General features: G+C 43.7%; 1 protein-coding gene across 3 annotated transcripts in view; it reads left to right on the forward strand.

Annotated features, from left to right (window-relative positions):
• The first annotated feature begins 5,349 nt into the window (after positions 1-5,349).
• The window catches only part of shroom2a (shroom family member 2a), a 257,740-nt gene continuing 235,429 nt past the window's right edge, over positions 5,350-27,660 (forward strand). For all 3 annotated transcript variants that reach the window (XM_068040342.1, XM_068040344.1, XM_068040345.1), the window contains exon 1: positions 5,350-5,761. In XM_068040342.1, coding sequence (XP_067896443.1) covers positions 5,570-5,761 — 192 coding nt within the window. In that variant the 5' untranslated portion in view covers positions 5,350-5,569. The remainder of the gene's footprint in view (positions 5,762-27,660) is intronic.

Below are 27,660 nucleotides of genomic sequence, written 5' to 3' on the forward strand. Positions count from 1 at the left end.
AATAGTGGGTATCTGGAATGAGCTGCCTGAGGAGGTGGTGGAGGCAGGAACAGTAGCGACATTTAAGAGGTATCTGGACAGGTACTTGAATGAGCAAGGCATAGAGGGATATGGAATTAATGCAGGCAGGTGGGATTAGTATAGATAGGCATTATGGTTGGCATGGACGCGGTGGGCCGAAGGGCCTGTTTCTATGGTGTACGACTCTATGACTCTGTGACAAGTGTCGGGTTCGGGTCGGGTCGGGTCGGGTCACACTTCCGGGACCGGCATTCAGGCTCGGGTCGGGTTGGGCCGGGTCAGACACAGTGACAGCCAGGGCGTTAAGGCGGGAAACACTCCACACTAGTCTGCAGTGAGCAATTCCACCCAAGGCAGAGCACAACCTCTTCAATAAAGTTAATTATATTCCGGTGGTCGGGTCAGGTCGGGTCGAGCGCGGGAAAAAATGAAAGGACTCGGGCTGGGCCGGGCTCGAGTCGGATGTGGCTCTGTTGCGCTCAGGTCAGGTTTCATTTGCAGACTCGAGCAGGCCTTTCCCCCCAATCACTCTTCAAAACTCCTCACAACTAACCTCACTTAAAAGCTCCATTGGCAAGGACCTTTTCAGTACAAATTCATCGATGTGACAAGGCTGGCTCTCTCCTATTTGGCACCTCTGAATAAACTCCAAACTCTCTCCAACTCTCTAATTCCTTATGTTTTGCTTCTCTTATTAGTTTATCCTCAAGTGCTCAACTAAGACCTCAATTAACACCCTTCATTTGCATATAATCAAGCCATTGACACACAATTAACAGAGTAACAAGAATGTCCTGTAGCTGCTCAGTGACATCCTTGACCCTAGCATCAGAGAGGTAACATATCATCCTAGAGTCACATCCGCAGCCGCAGAAGCGCCTGTCTGTCCCCTCACTATCGATGGCGCTTTCAATCTCCCAACGGTCTAGGCTTTGGTTCCCTGTTCACCACAATACTTCTGTAGCTGTTTATCTTGTCAGGCAAGCCCCCCACCTGCCAAGACTGAGGCACATATTATTTCATCACATGAACATTAAAACTTCAAATTACAAGCCCCTGACTGGAAAGACATTTGCATAGTAACAGACAGTGTTGGAACAAGTGGACCCAGTCGTTGCATAGCCAATACACAGAAGAAGTGGTCAGGCCAGTTTTAGTCACATGACTGACTGACTTGGAGTTTTTTTGAATTTGAACTTCCAACAGGGAAAGAGATCAGCAGGCACCTTTCTCCTGGACTGAGAACCCTGCTCTCCTATCTGCTCTTATCTTGCTCTCACCAACTTCGGAAACCACTGAAGACATATCAACCCCAAGAGAGAAAAGTCTGCTACAGTGAACAAGGTTTAAGAAGAATACTGAACCCCAATGAAAAGTAAGAGCTGTCTATAATCAAGGACTCTAAGGTGAGCTGGAAACAGAAACAGTAACAAGAAACCCCCCTTTAGAGACTGCCTCAAACTTCTCCATTTTATTTTTCTTCTGCCCTATTTGCACGTGTGTATCACATGTGCATGCTAGCATGGGCACGTCGTATATCCGTAGGTGTGAATCATATTAGAGTTTAAGTTTAAGGTTTAATACATTTCACTTTCTTTCTTTAAACCTAAGGAAGCCTGTTTATGCTCATTTCTTTGCCTTATAATTGGAAAGCTGTGAACAAGGATTCACAAAGGGGGAGCTCAAAACACAATGTGTTTAAAATTAAACCCTGTTACAATAAGACCAGGTGAAGACAGCAAAAGACCCCTCGACACCTTTCGCACCTAGTTGTAACAATCTGCTCAATCACACCCTCGCCTCCAGCTTTGATGCACTTGTCCCAATAAAAACATTACTCGCTCCCATCCTGGTCATTCCCCTTAGTATGGCTCCCATCTTCCTTCCCTTAAATTCAAGGGATGTGGAATTTGAACATTAATGCTGTATAAAAGGTTTGACCATTCATCGATCATACCAAATACTATTGGGCCCTGTTATCCCTTGCCAAAAATACATACTATTCCAGGACCATCTTGGAATGCAAAGATAACCCCTGGATTCTTTTCTCCACTACCAACCATCTCCTTAAACCCCTCTCCCCTGCTGGCTCCACTGTCACCCCCAACAAGTGTGAGAATTCAGGCACTTCTTTATCGCTAAGATTGGACCATCCATTCAGTTGTCTCTGTCACAACCCTTTTTTGCCCTTGCTCATCAAGCCAAGTTTCCCCTGTCCTATCTCTCCTCTTGCTCTCTCCGAGCTCATCTTGTCAATGCAATCCACTTCCCGCTCTCTTGACCTTATTTACACCTAACTTATTTCCTGGCCTCCATGCAAGCTTGTTTTATTAATGGTTCCCTCTGCTCAGGTACTGATCCCCTCCATTTCAAAACTACCATTTTGACCCATCCTCAAAAACCCATCCTTGACCCCTATGTTCTCACAAGTTTTTGCCCCATCTCCAACCTCCTTTTTCTTTCCAAAATTCTTGAATATGTTGCCTCCTAAATCCTTGCCTATCTTTCCTGGAACTCCATGTCTGAACTTGCCAATCAGGTTTCTGCTCCTGCCGCATCACAGAAGGGGCCCTAGTCAAAGTCACAAATCATATCCTCTGTTGCTGTGACCATGGTATATTATCTCTCCTTATCTCTGTAATACTTCCATCCCTACAGTCCTGTTTCTCTGATACTAGCCTCTTGTGCACCTCCCCCCACCCAATTCTTTTTACACTACTATTGCCAGCCATGCCTTCAGTTCTGGAATGCCTTGCTTCCCTATTTTCCTTTCTTAAAATCCACCCCATTGACCAGGTTTTTGTCACCTCTCCTAATATTTAAAGGTGCTATACAAATGCAATTAGCAGCAGTAGTTGTTACTGTTGTTTGCAGATTTAAAAACTTCTGATCTTTCCAGAGGATCTTTGAGCAGCACGCCCACCTGCTGTCTTTTATGAGGCTTTATTTCACTCTAAGCTATTTGGAGCTGCTTATTTTGAGATATGGAGGATGTTCCTGTGTGGGTCATTGGGTTCAAGTTCCACTCCCGAGAACCGAGTGCATAATCGAGGTTGACATTGAGGGAGTGCTTCACTGTTGTTGGTGGCGTCTTATAGAGGAGAAGTTAAAGTGAGGACCCATCTGCCCTCTCATGTGGACATATAACATCCCATGGCACCATTTCAAAGAAAGGCAGGGCAGTTTGTCCTGGACCCACTTGGAGATCAGACAGGCCAGTTGCAGTCTGATGGTGAGGCTTTAAAAAAATTTTTGTTTGCATTGTGTTCAGCCAGCAAAGTAAATGAAAAACTGAATAGAAGTGACTATAGTCAAGATAATTGGCAAAAGAAGCAGAGGGGAGAAAAGGAGAATGTGTTTTTATGCAGGTATTTACTATCATCTGGAATGTACTGCCTGAAAGGCTGTTAGAAGGAGATTCAATAGTAACTTTCCAAAGGGAATTGGATAAATATTTGAAAAGGAAATGTTGCAGGGCTTTGGGGGAAGAACAGGGGGGTGGGATTCAATGGATAGCTCTTTCAGAGAGCCAGCACAGGCATGATCAGCTGAATGGCCTCCCTCTGCTGTCTGATTCTAAGGCAGGGTTGTCCAACATCTGGCCTTGTCCCAGGATCCGGCCCGCCAAAGGTTTCCATCTGGCCCACGGGTATAAACTGTACCCGGGGCTGTTCTTCATTCTCGCCAGGGCTCTGTGACTAGAGATGGGAAATTTCCCTTTATCTTCTTCTTGCAGACCAGCTTTTAAAAACATTGCACTGAGTTTCACAGCAGCCACCTGCAGAAGCAGGAATGTGCTTCCCAACTTTGACAGATTTGGGGTTTTCCTGACTTTTTTTTTAAAAGCCCGCTGGAAAACCCTGAATCTGTCCAATATTGGGAAGTGCATTCTTGCTTCAGCAGCTGTCAGCTGTGAAACTCAGCGGTATGTTTTTAAACAAACTGACCAAGCACAAAACTGCTGTGCTGAGCACTCCCAATCCCTGCAACTGTCAGAGAGAGGGAGGGAGAGAGGGAGTGAGGGTGGGGGAACAAAGGTGGGGGAACAAAGAGGGAGAGGGGGGCTGGGGGAACAAAGAGAGAGACAGGAAATAGAGAGGGGAAAACAGAGGGAGGGGGGAAACAAAGAGGGGACAGAGAGAGAGAGGGGAAAACAAAGAGAGAGCGGGGGAGAGAGAGAGGGTAAGTCACAGAGAGAGAGGGGAAAACAGAGGGGGGAGACAAAGCGAGAGAGGACAGAGGGAGAGGGGAAACAGAGAGAGAGGGAGAAAACAGAGATGGGAGAAAGAGACATGGGAAAACAGAGAGGCGGTACAGAGAGAGAGGGGAAACAAAGCGAGAGAGTGGGGGTAAAACAGAGAGAGAGAGGAAAACAGAGGGGGTAGACAAAGAGAGAGGGGACAGAGAGAGAGGGGAAACAGAGAGTGAAGGGGGAACAGAGAGACGGGGGATAGAAAGATATGGGGAGGAGAAGAGAGAGAGATAGGGGTACAGAGAGAGAGGGAGGAACAGAGAGACACGGGGGGTGAACAGAAAGAGATGGGGGGAACAGGGAGAGACAGGGGAACAGAGAGAGGCGGAGGGGGGAACAGAGAGAGACGGGGGGAACAGAAAGAGATGGAGGGGGGAACAGAGAGAGACGGGGGAACAGAAAGAGATGGAAGGGGGAACAGGGAGAGACGGGGGGAACAGAGAGAGACGGGGGGGGGAAACAGAGAGAGACGGAGGGGGAAACAGAGAGAGACGGGAGGAACAGAGAGAGATGGGGGGAACAGAGAGAGATGGAGGGGGAACAGAGAGAGATGGGGAGGGGAAGAGAGAGAGACGGGGAGGGGAACAGAGAGAGATGGGGTGACAGAGAGAGACGGGGTGGGGGAACAGAGAGGGGGAACACAGGGAGAGAGAGAGAGATCAGGGTCTCTCCTGACAGTTGGACATCTATCCAGGACACTCTGCATGGCTACATCAAGTGTGCAGACACAGACTATTTATTAAAGCAAAAACAATGCCAGGTATGTCATTAAATCAGTTTTCAATAAAGTGATGAGAAAGTAAGTCAATAAATTAGTCTTCTCATTTAAAGCCTCTTGACAAAAATGTACATTTTTTGTTGTTTTTATTAGTAAGATAAATTTTTAATGCCTTTATCGTTTGAAATTTGCTCACGGACCCCGAAAAAGTTGGAGAAACCTGTTCTGAGGGGAATGAATGGGCGGCATTGCTGTGTATGGCAATGCCCAGTAGGGTGAGTGAATAGCTGTGGTAAGGGCTGCTTTGCGGCTGTGTTTAGTGGAGGAGGAGTTGGAAGGTTGTCCCAGTCCGTGTGTGTGTGCAGGTGGAAGGTGCGCCGCTACTGGCTGCCCCGGGGACTGAGCAAAGAGCAGCAGACAGTGAGCTCAGCGCCGGATCGCTGGGGCCATCTCACTCAGTACACCTTAACGGCCGCTTTCACTGAGCCAGAGGGAGAGCTGGACAGAGTCGCTGGCCGTCGCCGGCTCTGAGTGCGGAAGGTGGCGGCTGGAACCGGAGCTGGAGCCGGCCTCTCCCCATGGCTGGGGAAGGTGTGCGCACAAAGGGAGCGGCAGCCGAGGAACAGGCAATGGGGGAGCAGCTCCCGGCGAAGGAGCGGAGGGCAGCCGAGGGCTCCCGCTGTGTGGAGGTGACCCTGAGCGGGGGAGCGCCCTGGGGATTCACCCTCCGAGGGGGACGGGAGCACAGGGAGCCCCTACTCATTACCAAGGTAAGGAAGCAGCGCACAGAAACTGTCTCTGGGCAAACGCTCCTGGACTGCCAGCTCTCTCTCTGTACTTCTTGATTCACACTCACTTTCTTCTCCAAGCTCTCAAACCTACCCGCCCATATTTCCAGCACTGTTAAGCTGCCAGTCCTGATTCAGTTAGTCGCTCTCCCGCCTCTTAGTCTAAAGATTGTGGGTTCAAGTCACACTCCTGAGGCTGACCTCCAGTGCGGTACTGAGGAAGTGCTGCAGTGCCAGAAGTGCTCTTTCGGATGAAACGTTAAACTGAGGCTTTCTCAGGTAGATGTGAAAGATCCCTTGACACTATTTCAAAGAGTAGGGGAGTTCTCCACAGTGGCCTGGTCAACATTTATCCCACAATCAACACCACAGAAGCTGATTATCTTGTGATTATTGCATTGCTGTTTGTGGGAGCTTACTGTGCACAAATTGGCTGCAGCACTTACTATATTACAACAGTGCAAAAGCACTTAAGTGGCCACAAAGCGCTTCAGGATGGTCCAAGGTTGTGAAAGGCAGCTATATAAATACAAGTTCTTTTTTCTTAGAATTAAATTTATATTGAGACTTTCAGGTTCTTGTGATGTCCTGAAGCTCTTAACAGAAAATGAATTACTTTGGGATGGACTGTTGTTTTATTGTTAAAGATTCAGGCAGTTGGCACATTAACCAGGTCCCACAAACAGCAATGCGATTAAATCTGTTTTGGTAGCATTGGTTGAGGGATGAATGTTTCTTAAAAGTTTATTCTTGGGATGTGGGTTTCACTGGTGAGGTTGGCATTTATTGCCCATTCCTAGTTGCCCTTGAGAAGGTGGTGGTGAGACGCCTCCTTGAACCTCTGCATTCTGTGTGGTGACGATACACTCACTGTGCTATTCAGTAGGGAGCTCTGGGATTTTGACCCAGCAATGCTGAATGAATGGTGACATATGCCCAAGTCTGGAACACTGCATTTCATTGGAAAGTGATCTTTTACATCCAATTGAACAGGCAAACTGGGCCTCAGTTTAACATCTCATCTAAAAGATGACACTTTTCACAATGCAGCACTCCCCCCAATTGCTGCATTATATCATTAGCCTGGGTTATGTGCTCAGGTTATGAAGTGTGGTTTGAGTCCACAACTTGCTGGCTCAGAGGTGAATGTGCTACCAAAGAAACCTAACTGGCACTTAAAATGAATTGTTGACACCTTCGAAAAGACTGGCCATTTTACGAGACGAACACTTAACACATTGGCATGACGTTTACTGGTGTACTATTTTAGTGGAGGTGTTAACCCATTTTAAAATTAGGTAAAAAATAGTAGAAGTGTATATTGAGCACTTAATGTTTATCCATTAATATTGTCACAAAAGTATTTGTGTTGTGTGAATTGCATGTGGGATTGTGGTAAATGCTGCACTATATTGGTGATTATTGTCATCAATGCATTACAGTTCACTGCTCGTGTTACTCTAGGGGTCCCTCTCAGCCTTCACCTGGTCTTAGCGTAACAGGGTTTAATTTTAAACACATCGTGTTTTTCGTTCCTCCTTAGTGAATCCTTGTTCACCGCTTTCCAATTATAAGGCACAGAAACCAGCACAAACAGGCTTTCTTAGGTTTAAAGAAGAAAAGTTTAAATTTTATTAAACTTAAACTTGGTTGATGCCTACGGATACACTACATGCCCACGCTAGCATGCATATGCAATACACACGTGCAAATAGAGACAGAAAAGAGCAGAAGAAATAAAGTGGAAAAGTTTGAGGCAACATCTGAAGGGTTTTTGTTATGGGTCTTCGAGCTCATTGTAGAGTCCTTGATTGTAGGTAGATCTTGCTTTTCGTTGGGGCCCAGTATTCTTCTTAAACCTTGTTCATTGTAGGAGACTTTTCTCTCTTGGGGTTCATGTGTCTCCAGTGGATTCAGAGGCTTGTGAGAAAGAGATGGGAGCAGACAGGAGAGATCTTCTCAGTCCAGGAGCATTCTGCTTTCCGCCCAAACTGTACAAATTCAAAAAACTCAGGTTGCCCAGCAGGTTAGTCATGTGACTAGCTGGTTTGACCCTGTCCGTTTGTGTATTTGGCCATCTTAGCAGTCAATCTGGAGTGCGAGCTCCCCCACCTTCAACATCTGGTGATCAAAAGTCTATTGTGGGGAACGGTCCTTTGTCCTTTCCAAACACTGTCTGTTAATTTGCAAATGTCTTTCCAGCCAAGATCTGGCAATTTTTTAAAGTAAGTCCTTTTTTCACTTCAACAGCAGTTTGAAATTTAATGTTCACGTGCCAAAATTAATATGCCTCATGCATGGCAGGTGTGGGCCTGCATGACAGCTGGCCATGATACAACCTCTGCACATTTGTATACAATGAAATGGCTCTTAAAGACTGTGAAAAGATCATTTGTTAATAGTGGCTCGATACCAATAGGATACATTTTCCATTGATCCTTAACATGAGTGAAAACTGATACTTCAGTTTACAATCATGTCTACTTGTTTCGAAAATGAGTCAATAGTAGGAAATGTATCCAATATGGTGTATGTGCATTCTCAATATTTCTAAGATTGAATTCCAAAATGAATCGACATATTGTATTTGATTCATCAGCATGATAGCTGCAAGTATCTTTCTGTTGCAATACGGTAGGTATTTGCAGTTGGTGAAAAAAATCTACTGCCTGTGCCCTATTCCAGTCTGAGATCTGTTGGAGTGGTTATTGTACTGTATGGGTTTTGGAATGAATTGTAGAATCATAGAATGTTTAAGGCACAGAAAGAGGCCACTTGGCCCATCGTGTCTGTGCTGGCCGAAAAACGATCCACCCATTCTAATCCCACCTTCCAGCATTTGGTCCATAGCCCTGCACATTACGACACTTGGGGTGCATATCCAGACACCTTTTGAATGAGTTGAGGGTTTCTGCCTCAACTACCCTTACAGGCAGTGCGTTCCAGACCCCCACCACCCTCTGGGTGAAAAGGTTTTTCCTAATCTCTGCTCTAATTTTTCTACCAATCACTTTAAATCTATGCCCCCTCATCACTGCCCTCTCTGCTAAGGTAAATTGGCCCTTCACCTCCACTCTATTCAGGCCCCTCAAAATTTTGTACATTTCAATCAGATTTCCCCTCAGCCTTCTCTGTTCCAAGGAGAACAACCCCAGCCGATCCAATCTTTCCTCATAGCTGCATTTTTCCAGTCCTAGCAACATCCTCGTAAATCTCCTCTGTACACTCTCTAGTGCAATTACATCCTTTCTGTAATGAGGTGACCAGAACTGCACACAGTATTCAAGTTGTGGCCTAACCAATGAGCTATACAGTTCCAGCACAACCTCCTTGCACTTATATTCTATACTTCGGCTAATAAAGGAAAGGATTCCATATGTCTTCTTAACCACCTTATCGACCTGTCCTGCTACTTCAGGGATCTGTGGACATTCACTCCAAGGTCCCTCACTTCCTCTACACTTGTCAGTATTTTCCCATTATTCGTGTATTCCTTTGCCTTGTTTGACCTCCCCAAATGCATCACCACACACTTCTCCGGGTTAAATTCCATTTGCCACTTTTCTGCCCATCTGACCAGACCGTCAAAGTCTTCCTGCAACCTACAGCTATCCTCCTCGCTATCTACCACATGACCAATCTTTGTGCCATCTGCAAACTTCTTGATCATGCCCCCTACATTTACGTCCAAATCGTTAATATATACCACAAAAAGCAGGAGACCCATTACTGAGCCCTGCAAACGCCACTGGAAACAGCCCTCAAGTCGCAAAAACACCCGTCAACAATTACCCTTTGTTTCCTGCCACTGAGCTAATTTTGTATCTACCTTGCTGCATTTCCCTGGATCCCATGGGATTTTATTTTTTTTAACCAGTCTGCCATGTGGGACATTGTCAAAAGCCTTGCTAAAATCAATGCAGACCACATCAACTGCACTACCCTCATCTATTTTGCTTGTTACTTCAAAAAAAATTGATCAAGTTGGTCAAACAAGATCTTCCCTTAACAAATCCATGTTGACTATCCTTGATTAACCTGTGCTTTTCTAAGTGACAGTTTATCCTGTCTCTCAGAATAGATTCCAATAATTTGTCCACTACTGAGGTTAGACAGACTGGCCTGTAATTATTCAGTCTATCCCTCGCTCCCTTTTTAAACAGAGGTACAATGTTAGCAGTTCTCCAATCCTCTGGCACGACACCTGTATCCAGTGAGAACTGGAAAATGATGGTCAGACCTTCTGCTATTTTCTCCCTGGCTTCTTTGAACAGCCTGGGATACATTTCACCCAGCCTTGGTGATTGATCAACTTTCAAGGATGCTAATCTCATTAATACATCCTCTCTCCCTATGATTATCACATCCAATACTTCAAACTCCTCCTCCATAACTACAATTTCTGCATCATCCCCCTGTTTTGTGGCACAAGGTATTCATTAAGAATCATACCAACATCTTTCACCCCTACACATAAGTTACCTTTTTGGTCTTTGATGGGCCCTACTCTCTCCTTAGTTATCCCCTTACTTTTAATGTATTGATAAAACATCTTTTGAGTTCATCTTAATTTTGCTTGCCAATATTCTTTCATGCCCTCTCTTTGCTTTCCTAATTTTCTTTTTCATTTCACCCCTCTACTTTCTATATTCTTCTCGGCTTTCTGTAGTATTGAGTTCTTGGTGTCGGATATAAGCTTTCCTTTTCTGCCTTATCTTACCCTGTAAGCTCCTTGACATTCATGGGGCTGTAGATTTGGCCGTCTCACCCTTTTTTCTTTGCGGGAACATGTTTACTCTGAACTCCTTGAATCGCCCCTTTGAATGCCTCCCACTGCTCTGACACTGATTTACCTTCAAGTAGCTGTTTCCCGTCCACTTTCGCTAAATCAATCCTCAGTTTAGTGAAATTGGTTTTGCCCCAATTGAGAACTCTAACTCCTGTTCTATCTCTGTCCAAATCCATAATTATGTTAAAACTGACTGAATTATGATCACTAACACCAAAATGCTCTCCCACTGCCACTCCTTCCACCTGCCCATCTGATTCTGTATTGGGAGAGCATTATAGACCAGTTTCATTGTATTGTGTGTTGTATTAGAACTGACAGCATTGTGAAGTGCTGTACAGAGGATTCCATGCTCAGTGTCTGGGTTTCAAATTCACACTCCATTTGTTGAAACCTTAGACCCTTCGTTCTTCTGAGTTGTAATGTCCATTACCTTGACCCAAGTGACTGAAGTTGTGGTCTCCCCCATTCCCCTGTTGGCTGCAGTATTGTGGAGACTTCTAAGCTTCAGAATATGGAATATTAGAAGCTTTGAATTGTTTATCACTGTCCGTATTGAGGTGGAGCCAGAAGATGGGAGGGATATGGACCTCTCTCACAATGCACATGCATCTTCTTAACCCATGGACATATTGAAAGGATATTGTTTTATAGCTGCTTCTCAAAGAATCCCTACTCTCTCTCTATACTCTCTCCCTCCACAAAGTCCTGTCTTCAGCCATAGCCCAAACATTATACACAAAGGACGATCTTCATGAATGTAAGATCTTGTACTTAGTGCCTTTTCACGTCTTCATAATGCCCCATATCTATTCACAGGCAATGAATTGCTGTTGAAGTGAAGCCGCTGTTGTAATGTAAGAAAAGTGGCAGCTAATTTGTGTACAGCAAGGTCCCATAGATGGTCAGATGATCTGTTTTTAGTGATGTTGGTTGACTGATAAATATTAGCCAGCATACTGGGCAGAACTTCTCTGCTGTTCTTCAAAATAGTCCCATGGGATCTTTTGCATCCACCTGAGAGAGCAAATGGGGCCTTGGTTTAACATCTCAAGCTGGCACCTCCGACAGTGCAGTTCTCCCTTGGCACGTGCAATAAGTTTAAGAAGAACAAAGAATTTCTTCTAAAGTGAGTTTGAAGCAACAGAATTTATCTATCTCAGTGTTTGAGTTAATAAGGAGTACAGAGTTAGCTAGCATAGGATACCTTTGGCAATTTGTTTTACCAGGTTTGTAGTACGATGGATATATGTGGCCAGGAAGCATTGAACCTGAACTGAAACATGCAGTCCAAGCAGACTTTGCCCAGAATCTTTGCAGCATTTGCAAATGTGTATTGAACAGTCACTTCACCCCTTGAGTACTGAATGTTTTCGGAATACTGGTGTCTTCTCTATATCACAGCCGCAAATGTCCTGCTGACCTTTTCTTTCTGCCCCTTGTAAAAGTTGAAGCAAAGGTGGGTAAATGGAATTGAGGTATAGATCAGCTAAGTTTCTGATATTCCTATGACTGGAAACAAATATTAAACCTGTAACTTTTTATAAAAAGTGCTTTGTCACAAAAACTTAGCCGGAGTTTAGAAAAGATTCATGTTTGTTTTAAACTTTGAAGATATTTCCTTTTGATTTTATTTAAGTACCAATTGGGTTGCTTGTTTTCCTGAATCGGTCCATTGTGCAAGTCTGTTTCTTTTCTGGAACAACTTGTTTGAACTTACAATAGTTTATCTTGTGGACTAGACTCTGCAGGTAGAGGGGGATGCCTGATGGAGCAGAGGATTTGGGGTGGAAATAGAGAAGTTCTCGGGTTCTGAAAAGGTGCTCAGTGAAGTACAAAGGCAGTGTCACCTGCTCTAGTCCCTTTTTGTTATTGTCGGATTTGGGGAGAGAAAATAGCGCAGGTCAGGATTATGGCCTGTCGACCTATCAGCAGTGGTTTTAAATTACTTTTTTGTGTTTGGCTCATAAAACAAAAAATATGTTTGCACAATTTGCTTCAAGAATGAATTAATGGCATTAGTTCAGTGTGATTACCAAACGTGAGTTTGTAGGTAGAGTTAACAAATTGGGTAATTACATAGAATGTACAGCACTGAAACAGGCCATTTGGCTCAAATGGTCTGTGCTGGTGTTCGTGCTCCACATGAGCCTCCCCCCAAGTCATTCACCTAACCCGATCAACACATCCTTCTATTCCTTCCTCCCTCGTTTGTTGTCTTAGTAGGTAACTGGCCAGAATGTTGCTCTACCTTAGATGAGCCTGCCACTGATTTATCCTGCCCACTCTCCCATAATAATGTGGGGGGAGATCAGGAACTCATTTTGGGAGGTGGGGGGAGGGAGGGATGGTTGGAAATTAACCTGTGCTCGAAGCCATCTTTCACAACATTGCGCCATTTCCAACAAATCTGGTAACATTTAAAATCTTCGCTCCCAACCTTCTTACTGGAAAGGGCACCGCCAGCAGATCAACTGTATAAAACTGACCCATAAAGTTTATACATTTTAAAAAGCCGTGAAGGATTTTCAGTATTGCAGTTTAACACCAGCGTTCACTTGGCCATTTATAAACCATTGGAATCTGTTGTATATGGGTTACAATATCCTCGGGCCTTCAATTTAATTAGTTAAAATATGGGAATATTTAGGAATAAAAGACCATTACAGCAATGTTATTGAATAGAAGTCACTGACTAGCCACAGGTGTGGCTATGGCGACGCTGCTTAGTGTCATGCACTGATGTTAGTAAAAAAAAAACGCTTACATTCACTCACAAAACATGTAAATGTACTTCATTTGTGGATTTACTTAACAGCCATCACCACTCAGTAACCAAGGAAGTAAAGCCCTGACAATGATCAAAACACTCGCATACTCTGCTTTTTGTCTTACCATTTTACTAACAAGCACACCAAAAGGTTAAAGTTCATATGCACGTGACTGAGTATTGAGATCACATACCCAACAATGCTGTCTCTTACTCATTGTTTTTCTGCTAACTAATCAGAACTTCAATTAGCCACATCTGGATTCCCAATTAGCCATATGTGGTCAGAAACTAATAAATAATAGGTCCAAAAAAACCTATTCCTTTTTCATTAATCTACCACAATAGCTGCTTCCCATACTCTGCAGTCCTCACTCTCTTCCAAAAATATATCCAATTATCTCTTGAACCCTTTTATGGTGGCCTGAATTATAAATCTCATATTTAAGCCTTTTGTTTTTTTTTATCTTTCTGTATAGTTTAATGTATTCTTCACACTGTGGGGCTGGTTGCCCGGGTACATGCTGCCTGTGTGGGAACTTCACATGCCAGTTGTATATGAGCTTACTGCCCATGACCTCTCATCAGCTGGAATCGGTGCTGAGAAAATCCGGAGGACCTGATAATGGGTGTGAGAAGTCCTCCACTGCCAATGTATAATTGGAAAACTGGTCCTAACATTCCACCTGTTTCTAGACTCGCACACTGCTTTCCACATCTAGAATTTGTCTGCTTTCAGACAGGTGAGAGTATACATAAGGGGGAAGCCTATTGAGTTGATGGCTTCAGCGAGACCATCTAAAAACCTGTGATGTGAGGGAATGTGTTTGGTTTACTTCATCTCCTGAAGGAAGTGACTCTCCAAAAATGACTGGATTTTAACCATATCATCCCTGCAAGTATTTGAACAACTGCATCCAGGCTTGACTCCAGTCGTCCTCATAACCAGTTATTTGTCCACCTTTTTAAAGAAAGTTATTAACATAGCATAAACCGGTTCTGATAGAAATCTATGTACTGGTTCGTCGGGGATGGAAAAAGAATCCCGTAGTATCTGGTATTTCAGGAATATCAGCTAGTTAAGGTTGTCTTATGAGTCATTATTTTCACGTGCACAAATAGTCATTTATTTTCATATATCTCTCCTTGACATTCACTTTATAAGGTCAGTTACAGTGTTATCAATACTATTTCCAAATGGACTTGGCAACCTCCTCTCCCTGTGCACTATCATTGTAAACTGTGCATTATAAACTGTTAACTATTGGATACTGAGACATCTTCAGCTTTCATAATCCATGCAATTTAGGCAAGCCAGCTCCCACTTCCCTACTCATCTAGCTTTCCCCTTAAGACTCATATGTTTAACCTCAGCTGAGCCTCAAGACTCCAACTATTCTCCATCACAAAGGAGACTTACTTCCACCTCTACAACATTGCTGAATCCCCCCCATAGCTAAAATCTTTGTACAGGCCTCATTACCTGTGGATTTGGTGACTCCCCATCTTTCACCCTCCTGGAAATTCCAACTTACTGAAAACGTACAGTGGCGCAGTGGTGAGCACCGCAGCCTCACAGCTCCAGGGACCCGGGTTCGATTCCGGGTACTGCCTGTGTGGAGTTTGCAAGTTCTCCCTGTGTCTGCGTGGGTTTTCTCCGGGTGCTCCGGTTTCCTCCCACAAGCCAAAAGACTTGCAGGTTGATAGGTAAATTGGCCATTATAAATTGCCCCTAGTATAGGTAGGTGGTAGGGAAATATAGGGACAGGTGGGGATGTTTGGTAGGAATATGGGATTAGTGTAGGATTAGTATAAATGGGTGGTTGATGTTCGGCACAGACTCGGTGGGCCGAAGGGCCTGTTTCAATGCTGTATCTCTAATCAAAATATCTCCTGTCTCATACGAACATACGAATTAGGAGCAGGAGTAGGCCACTCGGCCCTTCGAGCCTGCTCCTCCATTCAATAAGATTATGGCTGATCTGATTGTAACCTCAACTTCACATTCCTGCTTACCCCCAATAACCTTTCGCCCCCTTGTTTATCAAGAATCTATCTGCCTCTGCCTTAACAATATTCAAAAACTCTGCTTCCACCGCCTTTTGAGGAAGAGAATTCCAAAGACTCACGACCCTCTGAGAAAAAAAATTTCTCCTCATCTCATTTTTAAACAGTGACCCCTAGTTCTAGATTCTTCCATAAGAGGAAACATCATTTCCACCCCTCCGGATCTTATATGTTTCAATCAAGTCAACTCTTATTCTTCTAAACTTCAGCTGATACAAGCCTGTCCAACCTTTCCTCATAAGACAACCCGCCCATTCCAGGTAGTAGTCTAGTAAACATTCTCTGAACAGCTTCCAAAGCTTTTACATCCTTCCTTAAATAAGAAGATCAACACTGCACACAGTACTCCAGATGTGGTCTCACCAATGCCCTGTTTAGCTGAAGCATAACCTCCCTACTTTTGTATTAAATTCTCCTTGCAATAAATGATAACATTCTATTAGCTTTCCTAATTACTTGCTGTACCTGCATACTAACCTTTTGCGATTCATTCACTCGGACACCCAGATCCCTCTGCATCTCAGAGCTCTGCAATCTCTCACCATTTAGATAAACACTTCATTTTTATTCTTCCTGCCAAAATGGACAATTTCACTTTTTCCCACATTATACTCCATTTGCCAGATCTTTGCCCACTCGGTTAACCTAGCTATATCCCTTTGTAGCCCTCTTACATCCTCTTCGCAACTTACCTTCCTACCTGTCTTTGTGCCATCAGCCAATTTAGCAACCATACCTTCGGTCCCTTCATCCAAGTCATTTATATAAATTGTAAAAGGTTGAGGCCCCAGCACAGATCCCTGTGGCACACCATTCATTACATCTTGCAAACCAGAAAATGACCCATTTATACCTACTCTGTTTCCTGTTGGCCACCCAAACCTCTATCCATGCCAATATATTACCCCTACACCATGAGCTTTATTTTCCACAATAACCTTTGATGTGGCACCTTATCAAATGCCTTCTGGAAATCTAAGTACGGTACATCCACTGGTTCCCTTTATCCACAGCAAATGTTACTTCTTCAAAGAACTCCAATAAATTGGTCAAACATGATTTCCTTTTCACAAAACCATGTTGACTCTGCCTGATTACCTTGAATTTTTCTAAGTCCCCTGCTATAATGTCTTTAGTAATAGCTTCTTCTAAGACCGTCTTGCCCATCATCTCCACCTTTCCTAACCTCTTGGTTCCCCATCTCCCATTGCATTAAATTTAAAATCCATGTCGTCATTTATAAATCCTCCATGGGCTTTTGCTACCCCAATCTCGAACTCTCCTGTCTTCTAACTCTGGCAACTGATCATCTTCCCGTTCCTTTGCACTGCCATTGATGGAAAAGGTTTCAGGTCTCTGGAACTCCCTTTCTAAATTCTCCCATCCCATCTCTCCTCCCCACATTCAAAACCTTTCTAAAACTCGTCTCTTCCTCCAAGCTTTAGTTCACTCCTCCTCTTTCATTTGGGTGTTCATTTTCATATACCTGCGAAGAACCTTGGAATGTTTCTTTTTATAAATGCAAGTTGTTGTTTGAAGGCTGTGGCTCTGAGGTGGCATTCTTTGCCTCTGAATCACAGCATTTGTGGGTTTCACAACCTCCAGATGTCCCAAAGCACTTTACAGCCAGTTAAATACTTTTTGAAGTATAGCCACTGTTGTAATGTAAGTAACATGCCAGCCAATTGGTGCACAAACCTGGGTGCTCTCCTGTACAATGTCTTGCATCCCCGCTACTGCCATTGTCATCAACTTCTCTGCGCTGCACTGAATCTACTTCAAGATTTCCATCCTTATTTTCAATGCCACCATTGCTTAGTATTTGAGGAATCTTCTACATTTATCCCAGGTTGCATCCATTGTTCCTCTTACTGCTTGTTTAATGACCCTTTTATTCCCCTCCCCCATCCCTGGATCTTCCAGCCACTGAGCTCCCACCCTTAGGAATTCTCAGCCTAAGCCGCTTTGCTTTGCTACCTCTCTCCCTGCCTTCAGAAATCTGGTAAATATCTTACTATAACCTCTTCTTCAAGTGCAGGTCCTTTTATAACTATGAATTGATCAAGAGTTAACTAGTTTTCCTGGTCTTCTGTACCTGATAGGCAGCTCGAGGCACTGAGGCCTGAGAGTGAGTCACTCATCCATACACTCCCTCACTACAGTTAGGGTGAGAATGCAGAGGAAATACCAGGATTTCATATCCTTTTTAAAAAAAAAGTAAAAGCACTGGTTATAATTCTGTGCAGCTCGTTTTAGTTTACAAAAGGGAGCTTTTGAAGATCGCATTGTCTAAGGAAGGTTAAAAATTCAACAACATTGTTTTTCTTCAGTATGCTTAGGGAGAGTTTGAGCTCAGTGTGCCATCCAGGTGACTTTTATTATTTAATATGTACACAACTGCCTTTAACCAGGGCTAAAAATAAAAGTATGTGCCATTGCCCCATGCCACTGATAGATTGTTTGGTTGTTTTAAGTTGGTCTGTGAATTTCTATTATAGTCTGAACTTGGTTAAAATGATGAAACGAAGCAGGTTGCAGTTAATCTCTGTCCTTGTGTGTGACAGATTGTTGGATTGGGTCCAAAGTAATTTCCAGTCAGCATTCTTTGCTCTTTTTTTTTCCATGTATCGAATTTTCAGCTCTTTCAGTTTTTATATTAATTCCTGAACTTTGCTGGGAAAATATCCCAAGAGGTGTGTGTGTGTGCGCACTTTATTTTACAATTGCCCGGGCAATGACAAAGGCCAGTGCTGCTGTGAATTATATTCCAACTGGAGCAAACACACAGCTTGGTCTGGTTTGAACTATATCGCATTTCCTGACATTAAGTGTGGACTCTATCCTGATCTCTCAACCCTTCTGTCCGCAGATAATGTCCTTCTCCCTTCACACCACACTCTCCTGGATAATTGGAATCGATATAGGAAACCTATCCTCCTACTGAGACTAAGTTCTCTGTTTGCTCCCTACCCCGATACCATGTACCACCTAGGACCGGTCTACTTACAGTTGTCTTCCTGTGGCACTCTTGACTGACTGGGAACTGTGCAAAGTTTTTTTTTTTAACACATTTGCCGCCTTTCCTGGGCTTGATTCTTCACACCTCCTTGTACTGATGTGGCTGGGATGGGGAACTTAGATGGATCTGCCCATATAAAAAAATCTTTTCATGGTGGTAAAAGATGAAAGTCAAATTTACCCCATCATAAAGGCCTGCTCGGGTATAAAATTGAAGCCCGACCCGACCATAGCCAACCCGAACCCGACCTGGGCCCAAGTCCTTTTAATTTTTTTTCGTGCCCGACCCAACCCGAATATCCTTCATCCGTTCCGGCAGCAGGCTATTCCTGCAGATGGAGTTGTGGGGAATCTTGGGTAAGCCTAATCCCATGACTCCCCGGAAGCAGCTCTGTCCAGCCCGACCCGAGCCGAGCTCGAACGCTGGACTTGGAATATAGACCCGACCTGACCCAACCCAAATCTGACACGTGTAGTCGGGTCTGGTCGGGCTCGGGTCGGTTAGCCAGGCTTTACTCAATCACAAAGGGAATGATGATTCTGGAAATGTTGGTGTTTGCCCACACAAGATATCTAGGAGTTGAAAATCCTTCTGGAAGAATCTGCTCCGATCTGTAACCTGGAAATTTCTCCATATGCCCTGACAGAACTGTGCTGTATGTCTAAAGTAAGGAAAAGATTTTTTTTTAAATGCTTTCATTTCTATGGTGCCTTTCCGGACTTGAGGGCTTACCAAAGCACTTTATCGCCAATGAAGTATTTTTGAAGTGTAGTCACTGTTATAATGTAGGAAACATCGCAGTCAATTTGCACGCAGCAAACTCCCACAAACAGCAATGAAGTAAATGATCAGCACATCTTTTTTTTTGTGTTGGTTGAGAGATAAATATTAGCTAGGACATCATGGAAAACTCCCCTGCTTTGCATTAAATTGTATCTTGGGATCTTTAACATACACCTGAGAGGGCAGACATGGCCTTGGCTTAATGTATCATCTGAAAAATAGTACCTCCAATATTGCAGCACACCCTCAAGTACTGCACTGGAGTGCTAGCCTGGATTATGAGCTCAAGTCACTTGAGTAGGGCTTGAATCCATAACCCTCTGACTTGGAGGTGAGAGTTCTACCAACTGAGACCCAGCTGACAGGAGTAGGAGGTGTTTGAGTGGAACATGGACATTGCAAAGTGGGATCTGCAAAGTGGGAATGGGGGAAAATGAACAGGAAATGCGCACTATTCTGGGAGTGTATTCCTTGGTCAGAAGAAGGAGCGGTTCTGAAGAGCAGTTTGTAGGTAAAGGTTCGCTGGGGTGGTTAAATACAAATTGTGTTAATTGTGGTTTATCCATCTACATGCTTTCCCTCTTGAGCAGTGAAGGGGTTATACAGCTTTGAAAATCTTGTGTACTCTGTAGATATGACAATGCCCCACTAATGCGTGGAACTAAGGAACTAACCAGCAAAAAATACTCGGCACAGTTAATCAATTTTAGCAGATTCCACTAATGTTACTTGTATTGCCTGGGTTCATGTTACCCCTGCTATGGTGATGCACTAGAACTGGAAGATGAATTCTCATTTACTGTTTTAGTTTTCTTTGCCTGCAAAGTGTTTGCGGAGATGCTGCCAATATTGATGAAAACTGGTCTTTGTACCTGCAGCAGGGCTAAGAGATCCATGCTCCTCACGGAGATTCTTTTGGTGTCTGGGCTCTTGTCATACTTCCACTTCTATGCGCTGACTTATCGCTGCACAATTAAGTGATTGCACTTAGCAACAGCCTCTTGCCTCTGGTCTCCCATTGATCCTGAGGATATGGTCGGCATTTATTGCCCACCCTTAGTTGCCCTGAGAAGGTAGTGCTGGGCCTTGAACAGCTGGTAGCGGTTAATACAACTGAATGGCTCGCTAGGCCACTTCCAAGGGCAGTTGAGAGTTAATCATACTGGTGTGGGACTGGAATCACGTTTAGTTAAGGATGACGGGTTACTTTCCTAAAAGATATTAATGAACCAGTTGAATTTTTTTTACAAGAATCGAGCAGCTTCACGGTCAGACTTACTGATATCAACATGTTATTTCCTGAACTGAATATCAACTGAATGCAAAGTCATGGTGGGATTTGAACTCACATTCTACGGTATTATTTGCTGGGGCTCAGGATTACTCGTCCGGTGATATACTGTGCTAGTGCACCCTTGGTGAAGTGTGATGCAAGGTGGTTGTCCTGTTGTACTACATACCCTCACAAAATCCAAGCTGAATGACCAAACCTTTAGGTTGTCAGAGCGTTTGAAATGGCACCCTTTGATTCATTTAAACTGTCTCTCTCCTAGAGCCATTGTCTACTGCTGGGGTATATGTCTATAGCTACCACAAGCTGATGCCTAGCCTCCCCAAGTAATCACTGTTTCAGCGTCAGCATGGGCAGTATCGAAGGCCTGTTCTGGCATCGGGATATCACAACCCAGTCTGATCCTGCTCTGACCTGAAATCTTCCTGGGCTGTATGGGTCAGTCCAACACCAGGTGATGTCTTTAGGCAGATCATACTATATTTGGTGACTGCTGCTGATAGCAAGGAGCAGCCATATTTTTTTTTATTTGTTCATGGGATGCGGGCGTCACTGGTTAGGCCAGCATTTATTGCCATCCCTAATTGTCCTTGAGAAGGTGGTGGTGAGCTGCCTTCTTGAACCTCTGCAGTCCATGTGGGGTAGGTACACCCACAGTGCTGTCAGGAAGGGAGTTCCAGGAGTTTGACCGAGCGACAGTGAAGGAATGGCGATATAGTTCCAAGTCAGGATTGAGAAAATACACCAAAATATTTGACAGCAGACAGGTAATGGCTAGTATTTATGAAGTATTACATGGTCTACAACAAAAACCCAACAGGAAAGATGAATCAACTGTGGCTAACAAGACGTTAAAGATTGCATTAGATCAAAGGAAAGAGCTTAGAAGGTTGCCAGAAAAAGTGGTCAGCTCGAGGATTAGGAGCAATGTAGAACCCGGCAAAGGATGACCAAGGAAACTGATAAAGAAAGGGAAAGCGAATATGAATGCAATCTAGCAAGAAACATAAAGGCAGACTGTAAAAGCTTCTTTAGATATGTGAAAAGGAAAAGATCAGCAAGGACAAATGTGGGTCCATTACAGGTGGAGAGAGGAGAATTTATAAAAGGAGAATAGGGAAATGGCGGAGAAATTAAACAATTACTTTGCATCTGTCTTCATGGAGGAAGATACAGAAAATCTCCCGAAATATTCGGTAACCAAGGGACTTGTGAAAATGAGGAACTGAAAGAAGTTAGTATTAATAAAGAGGTAGTATTCGAAAAATTAACTGGATTGAAGGTTGATAAATCCCCTGGACCAGATGAGCTACATCCCAGAGTGTTGAAGGAAGTGGCTATGAGATAGTGGATGCATTGGTGGTTATCTTTCAAAATTCTATAGCTTCTGGAAAGTAGCAAATGTAACCCCACTATTTTACAAGGGAGGGTGAAAGAAAACAGAGAACTACAGACCTGTTAGTTTGACATCTGGAGTAGGGAAAATGTTAGAATCTATTATAAACGATGTGATGACACTTAGAAAGTAATGATATGATTGGGCAGAGTCAACATGGATTTATGAAAGGGAAATCATGTTTGACAAACCTGTTGGAGTTTTTTGAGGATGTTACTTGTAGCATAGATAAAGGAGAACCAGTGGATGTGGTGTATTTGGATTTTCAGAAGGATTTTGCTAAGGTCCCACACAGGAAGTTAGTAAACAAAATTAGAGCACCTGGGATTGGGGGCAATATACTAGTATGGATTGAGAATTAGCTGACAGACAGAAAACAGAATAGGAATAAACAGGTCATTCTCAGGATGTCAGTCTGTTACTAGTGGGGTACCGCAAGGATCAGTGCTGGGGCCACAGCTGTTCACAATCTATAGAAATGATTTGGATGTGGGGACCAAATGTAATATTTCTAAATATGCTGATGACACAAAACTAGGTGGGAATGTAAGTTGTAAGGAGAATGCAAGGAGGCTTCAAGGGGACTTGGACAGGCTAAGTGAATGGGCAAAAACATGGCAAATGGAATATAATGTGAATAAGTGTGAAGTGATCCACTTTGGTAGAAAAAACAGAAAGACAGGGCATTTCTTAATGGTGAGAGTTTGGGAAGTGTTGATGTCCAAAGGGACCTGTGTATCCTTGTTCAAGAGTCACTAAAAGCTAACATGCAGGTGCAGCAAGCAATTAGGAAGGCAAATGGTATGTTGGTCTTCATCGCAAGGGGATTTGAGTACAGGAGTAAAAAAGTCTTGCTGCGATTGTATAGAGCCATGTTGAGACCGCACCTGGAGTACTGTGTATAGTTTTGATCTACTTATCTAAGGGATGATATACTTGTCTTAGAAGGAGTACAATAGAGGTTCACCAGACTAATCCCTGGGATGGCGGGATTGTCTTGAAGAGAGATTGAGGAAACTGGGCCTGTATTCTCTAGAGCTTTGAAGAATGAGAGGTGCTCTCAATGAAATTCTTACAGGGTGTGACAGGGTGGATATAGATAGGATGTTTCCCCTGGCTGGTGGGTGTAGAACAGGGTTGCCCAACATATGGCCCGTGGGCCAGGATCCAGCCCGCCAAAGATTTCCATCCGGCCTGTGGATGTATTTTTTTTAAAGTCAGAACCCACCGGAAAACCCCGAATCTGTCCGAAGTTCAGAAACCGCTGTTCCCGAAGTCAACGACTGTCTGCTGTGAAACTGACTTGTCATAGTTTTTTAAAAAACTGACCCAGCACAAAGCTGCTGTGCTGAGTGCTCCTGCTCTCTGCAACTGTCAGAGAGAGGGGTTGTTGGGGGGGGGGGGTGGCTAGAGAGGAGGGACATGGAGAGAGAGAGAGAGGGAGGGAGAGTGATCAGAATCATTCCTGACAGATGACATCTATCCGGAATACTCCATATTGCTACAAGTGTGCGGGCAAACATTGACCACTTGTGCAGCAAAAAATGCTAGGTATCTCTCAAAATCCGTGTCCATCATAGTGACAGGAAAGTAAGTCAATAAATTAATCATCATATTTAAAGCTTCTTCACAAAAATGCACATTTGTTTTTGTTTTGATTAATAGTAAGATAAATTTGTAATGCCTTTATCTTTCCGAAATTGTCTCACTGGCCCCTATGTAAGACAAAAATTGTAATGTGCACCCCCCCCAACGTGAAAAGGTTGGACAATCCTGGACTAGAACCAGGGAGCATAGTATAAGGAGCATAAGGGGTAGGCCATTTAAGACTGAGATGTGGAGGAATTTCTTCACTCAGAGGATGGTGAATCTGTGGAATTCTCTACCCCAGAGGGCTGTGGAAGCTCAATCATTGAGCATGTTCAAGACAGAGATCGATAGATTTCTGGACACTAATGACATAAAGGGATATGGGGATGGTGCAGGAAAATGGCGTTGAGGTAGATGACCTAATTGAATGGCGGAGCGGGCTCAATGGGCTGAATGGCCTACTCCTGCTCCTGTGTTCCCATTGCATGTCTACACATGTTCAGGCATGTGCTGGTTTTCCCCATATTTAGATTTGGGTCTTTTTGCCCTTGAACCATATTCTCCTGCTCCAAAAATTTTATTCATCATAAACGGAAAGAAATTCTTTTTGTGTGTCCAGCTCAGTGATGAAATAGGATTGAGTGCTTGACCACTATTCACAAATGTTGTTGTATTTATCTTAGATGACTTGGTATCATCAAGGGCTGAATAAAATATTTCCACCTTTTTGTTTTGTGGAATACAAAGATGTCAGTGAGATGAATTACAAAGTATTTTATGAATCAAAGTAGGTCTGGGTAACCCATTTCCTGTGCTGTTTTTGTGTTCCTGCTGAACTTGGTTTCCTCCATCGAGAGAACTTTCCACTGTTCCAAATCTTCTTATCCTGCCATTCATTGTGCTTCTCTCACATTCCCCTTTGAACTGAATGGCGATTGTTAATCTTTTGCTGCCTTGTTTTTCTTGGCTTCTGTAAACTGGTTTATCTTCTTTTAATCTCTACCTTTTTTGCACACTTGTTCTGAAACAGGTATGTCCACCAGGAGTTAGCAATGACCTCACTTGCAATAATCCTTTTACTCATTTAAAGTATACTCATCCCTCTGGTAGCCAGTTCTCTTTGAAATGACAGACATTCCCACATAGGTCATCATGCTACAGACTGACAGAACAATTACCTTTGATTAAGAATACATGGTGTTATAAAGCACCATTGCCCAATAAGCATAAAGATACCTAACATAAGGAAGTTGTTGATATTGCAATGGGTGACTAACTGACTGATGTCGTTTTGCGTTCAGGAGTACATGTAAATGTAGAGAATGCAGCTCCAGTTCCTGTTTGTTGATGTTGTGAGCTGGAAATCTGCAGGGAATTTTTTTCTCAAGCAGGATGTGTGACTTGGCTTCTTGTTCTGCAGAAGCAGGAATATCTAAAAGAAACGGGATTATTATTTCAAACTCCTTTTTTAAAAACCCCTTAAGCTGTCAGAAACTAGCATTTTCTGTTAATTCCTTGATGTGCAGTTCCAAGGCAAACCCGAACAAAACAAAATAAATATGTACAATTAACAACAAGAAAAAGAAGGTTGCAAGTCATGGGTGAAGAAGCAATGTTTTTCACTTTAGTGTCAGCCGGGGCTCAGTGGTAGCACTTCGCCTCTGAGTTGGACCATTGTGGGTTCAATTCGTACTCCAAAGATGAAGGGCCGCTACCCAACCTGAACCCTACGGGATCCGACAACCTGTGTCGGGTTCGGGTCGGGTCGCACTTCCGGGTCCGGCGTTCAAGCTCGGGTGGGGTCGGGCCAGATCGGACATGATCTCTCACAACCTCAGGTAAGTGACTCTAATGTTAATTTACTTCTTGGACTTCAAAGGGGGTTTTGTTACAGTTATTTAAAGCATGTACAGGTAAGGAACAAAGTGAAAACGGAAGGTAAGTTAACTGATCGGGTCGGGCGTGGGGAAAAAATGGAAGGACTTGGGTCGGGCTCAGGGTCGGATGGGGTTCCGTCGGGCTCGGCTCGGGTCTCATTTGCAGACCTACACCAGAGACTAGAGTGGACAATCTAGGCTGAAACCCTAGTGTAGTATCAAGAGAATGCTGCACTGTCTGCGATGCTGTCTTTCAGATGAAATGTTAAACAGAAGCCCCATCTGTTCTCAGGTGAATGGACCAGATCCCCTGGCTTTATTTTGAAGAAGTTCTCCCAGTGTCCTGGCCATGGTGGATTCTCTGGTTTCATTGGGAGAAATTATAAAGATAATGCAAAGGTTCAACTTTAGTGGAATTATTAAAGTATTCTTTTAAAAAAAAAGTGAGAAATGACTAGCACCATTTCTAAGGTCAATAAAATATAACAACCAGAAGGAAAGCTCCTGCTTCCCACACCCAAGATAGACGCAGGTAAGACCAGGCTTGCCATTGCTCTGCTCTGTGTGTTTAAACTCCCACAGAAAGATGGCCTCTTCAATGAGAGTGTGGAAGATGCTTCTAAACCAGGAATCAGGAAAAGAATGTGGTGAATTGGAAGGTGGGATGAGAAGATTCCTCAGTTCAGGCGCGGGGGATTGTTTTGTGGCACAAGATTAAAATGCCTTTGGAAAGAAAGAAGTGCAGCTCCTTGAGTATTAGCGAAGCTGCCAATGCACTGCTTTCCTGTGTTCATCATTGCTACAGACATGGCTGGCTGCTGCTTATTTTGATCGTGGCCTGGTTGGCATTGCTTGAGAATTCCCGTTGGTGATGGTTGTGGGCACTTCTTAAAAGGGCAATTATAACATTCCAAGCCACAATGACTAACCCTGTAAATTGGCAATGAATGCGAAGACATTACTATTGGTGACTGTCTCCCGGTGAAGTTTGGGCCCTGTTTCTGCAAGTTGTGGGACCCTGGTTTAAACCCACTCCAGCCTATTAAAATGAATGTCTCAGCTCTATATGAATCAAGTTGGGGCGTCTCAACTCAGTTCATAGTAGGTGCCAGTCCATTGTGTTTTTTAAAAAAACTGCCCGTAATTCAGCATTAATTGATCAGTAAATCAGCCAACTGACTTAAAGGCTGTAAGGATGGTTTGTGTGGGAAATGGAAGTGTCGCCCTGATGCAATAAAGTGTAATGTTCTGCAGCTGCATTTACACGTGGGGAAGGGAGGAATCTTTGCTGTTTGAGAGAACACTTTTATGATTCCACATTGCCATCTAAATAATGAAGAGCAGAATTGTCACTTTGTTGATGAGCCAGAGTGGAAAGAGCTGTGCATCGGGGGAGTGCCTGACAATTAATAAGAAAATCTAATTGTCACTTTGATGAGTGGAAAAATAAATAGCTCACTGCAGAGGTTGACTAACAGTGAGAGGAATTTAATTTTGCATATACTATTGAATCTTTGCTCTCATCCCCTCCCCCCAGGCTCCACACTATTAAAGACACTTGACTTTGCTATAACCTCAAAGCAGTCCCACAGTGCATTGTTCCAGCAATTACATGTCTTTGGTACTCCAGAGCTATTTCACATTCCATATTCTTGTCATTAGGTGAGAGCAGAGTTTGTGAGGAGAGGGGAAGGAACAACATTTGGAGTGTAACGCACTTTGACCCCTGTTGCAAGAAATTCTGAATAAGTCTGTCATTCAGTGGTGATTTGTTCTGTTTACGCGGACAGTTGAACAAGGCGACTTGTTTAGTTTCACTGAAAATGATTCAGAAGCTGACTTTACATCTCTTTTTAACCTGAGGTGTCATGGGGCTTCCATTCTCTGCAACAGAATTTCTCGACCGTTTTCCTGCAGTGTGTGGATTGAATGGGACTGATGTTTTAAATCCTCACGCTGAGACATTCTGGGCCTGTAAGTGTGTTGGTATCCCTGTTGTCTGTGGCCAATTGCACTAATCATTGTCATGGAAATGGACTTTGATCAGCCTTTGGAGACCTCTCAGTAGCCATGTGCATTAAAGTCTTCCTGTCTCTACAGGAGCACACTATTGTGCGCTGTAGGGGATACAAACTGGCTCCTGAGGGAATGAATTTTGGGTTCTTGAAAGAGACGAAGGGAGAACTGGCAGCTGAGTTACCCTGAGCTGCTTTTGTGAACCGTGCAGCAGTTGGTTACAGGACAAAGCCTGAGAGCAGGTTATCTACTCAGCTGTATAGATACAGGAATGGTGTGCAGT

Source organism: Heterodontus francisci, chromosome 10 (assembly GCF_036365525.1).
Source record: "Heterodontus francisci isolate sHetFra1 chromosome 10, sHetFra1.hap1, whole genome shotgun sequence".
Taxonomy (NCBI): domain Eukaryota; kingdom Metazoa; phylum Chordata; class Chondrichthyes; order Heterodontiformes; family Heterodontidae; genus Heterodontus; species Heterodontus francisci.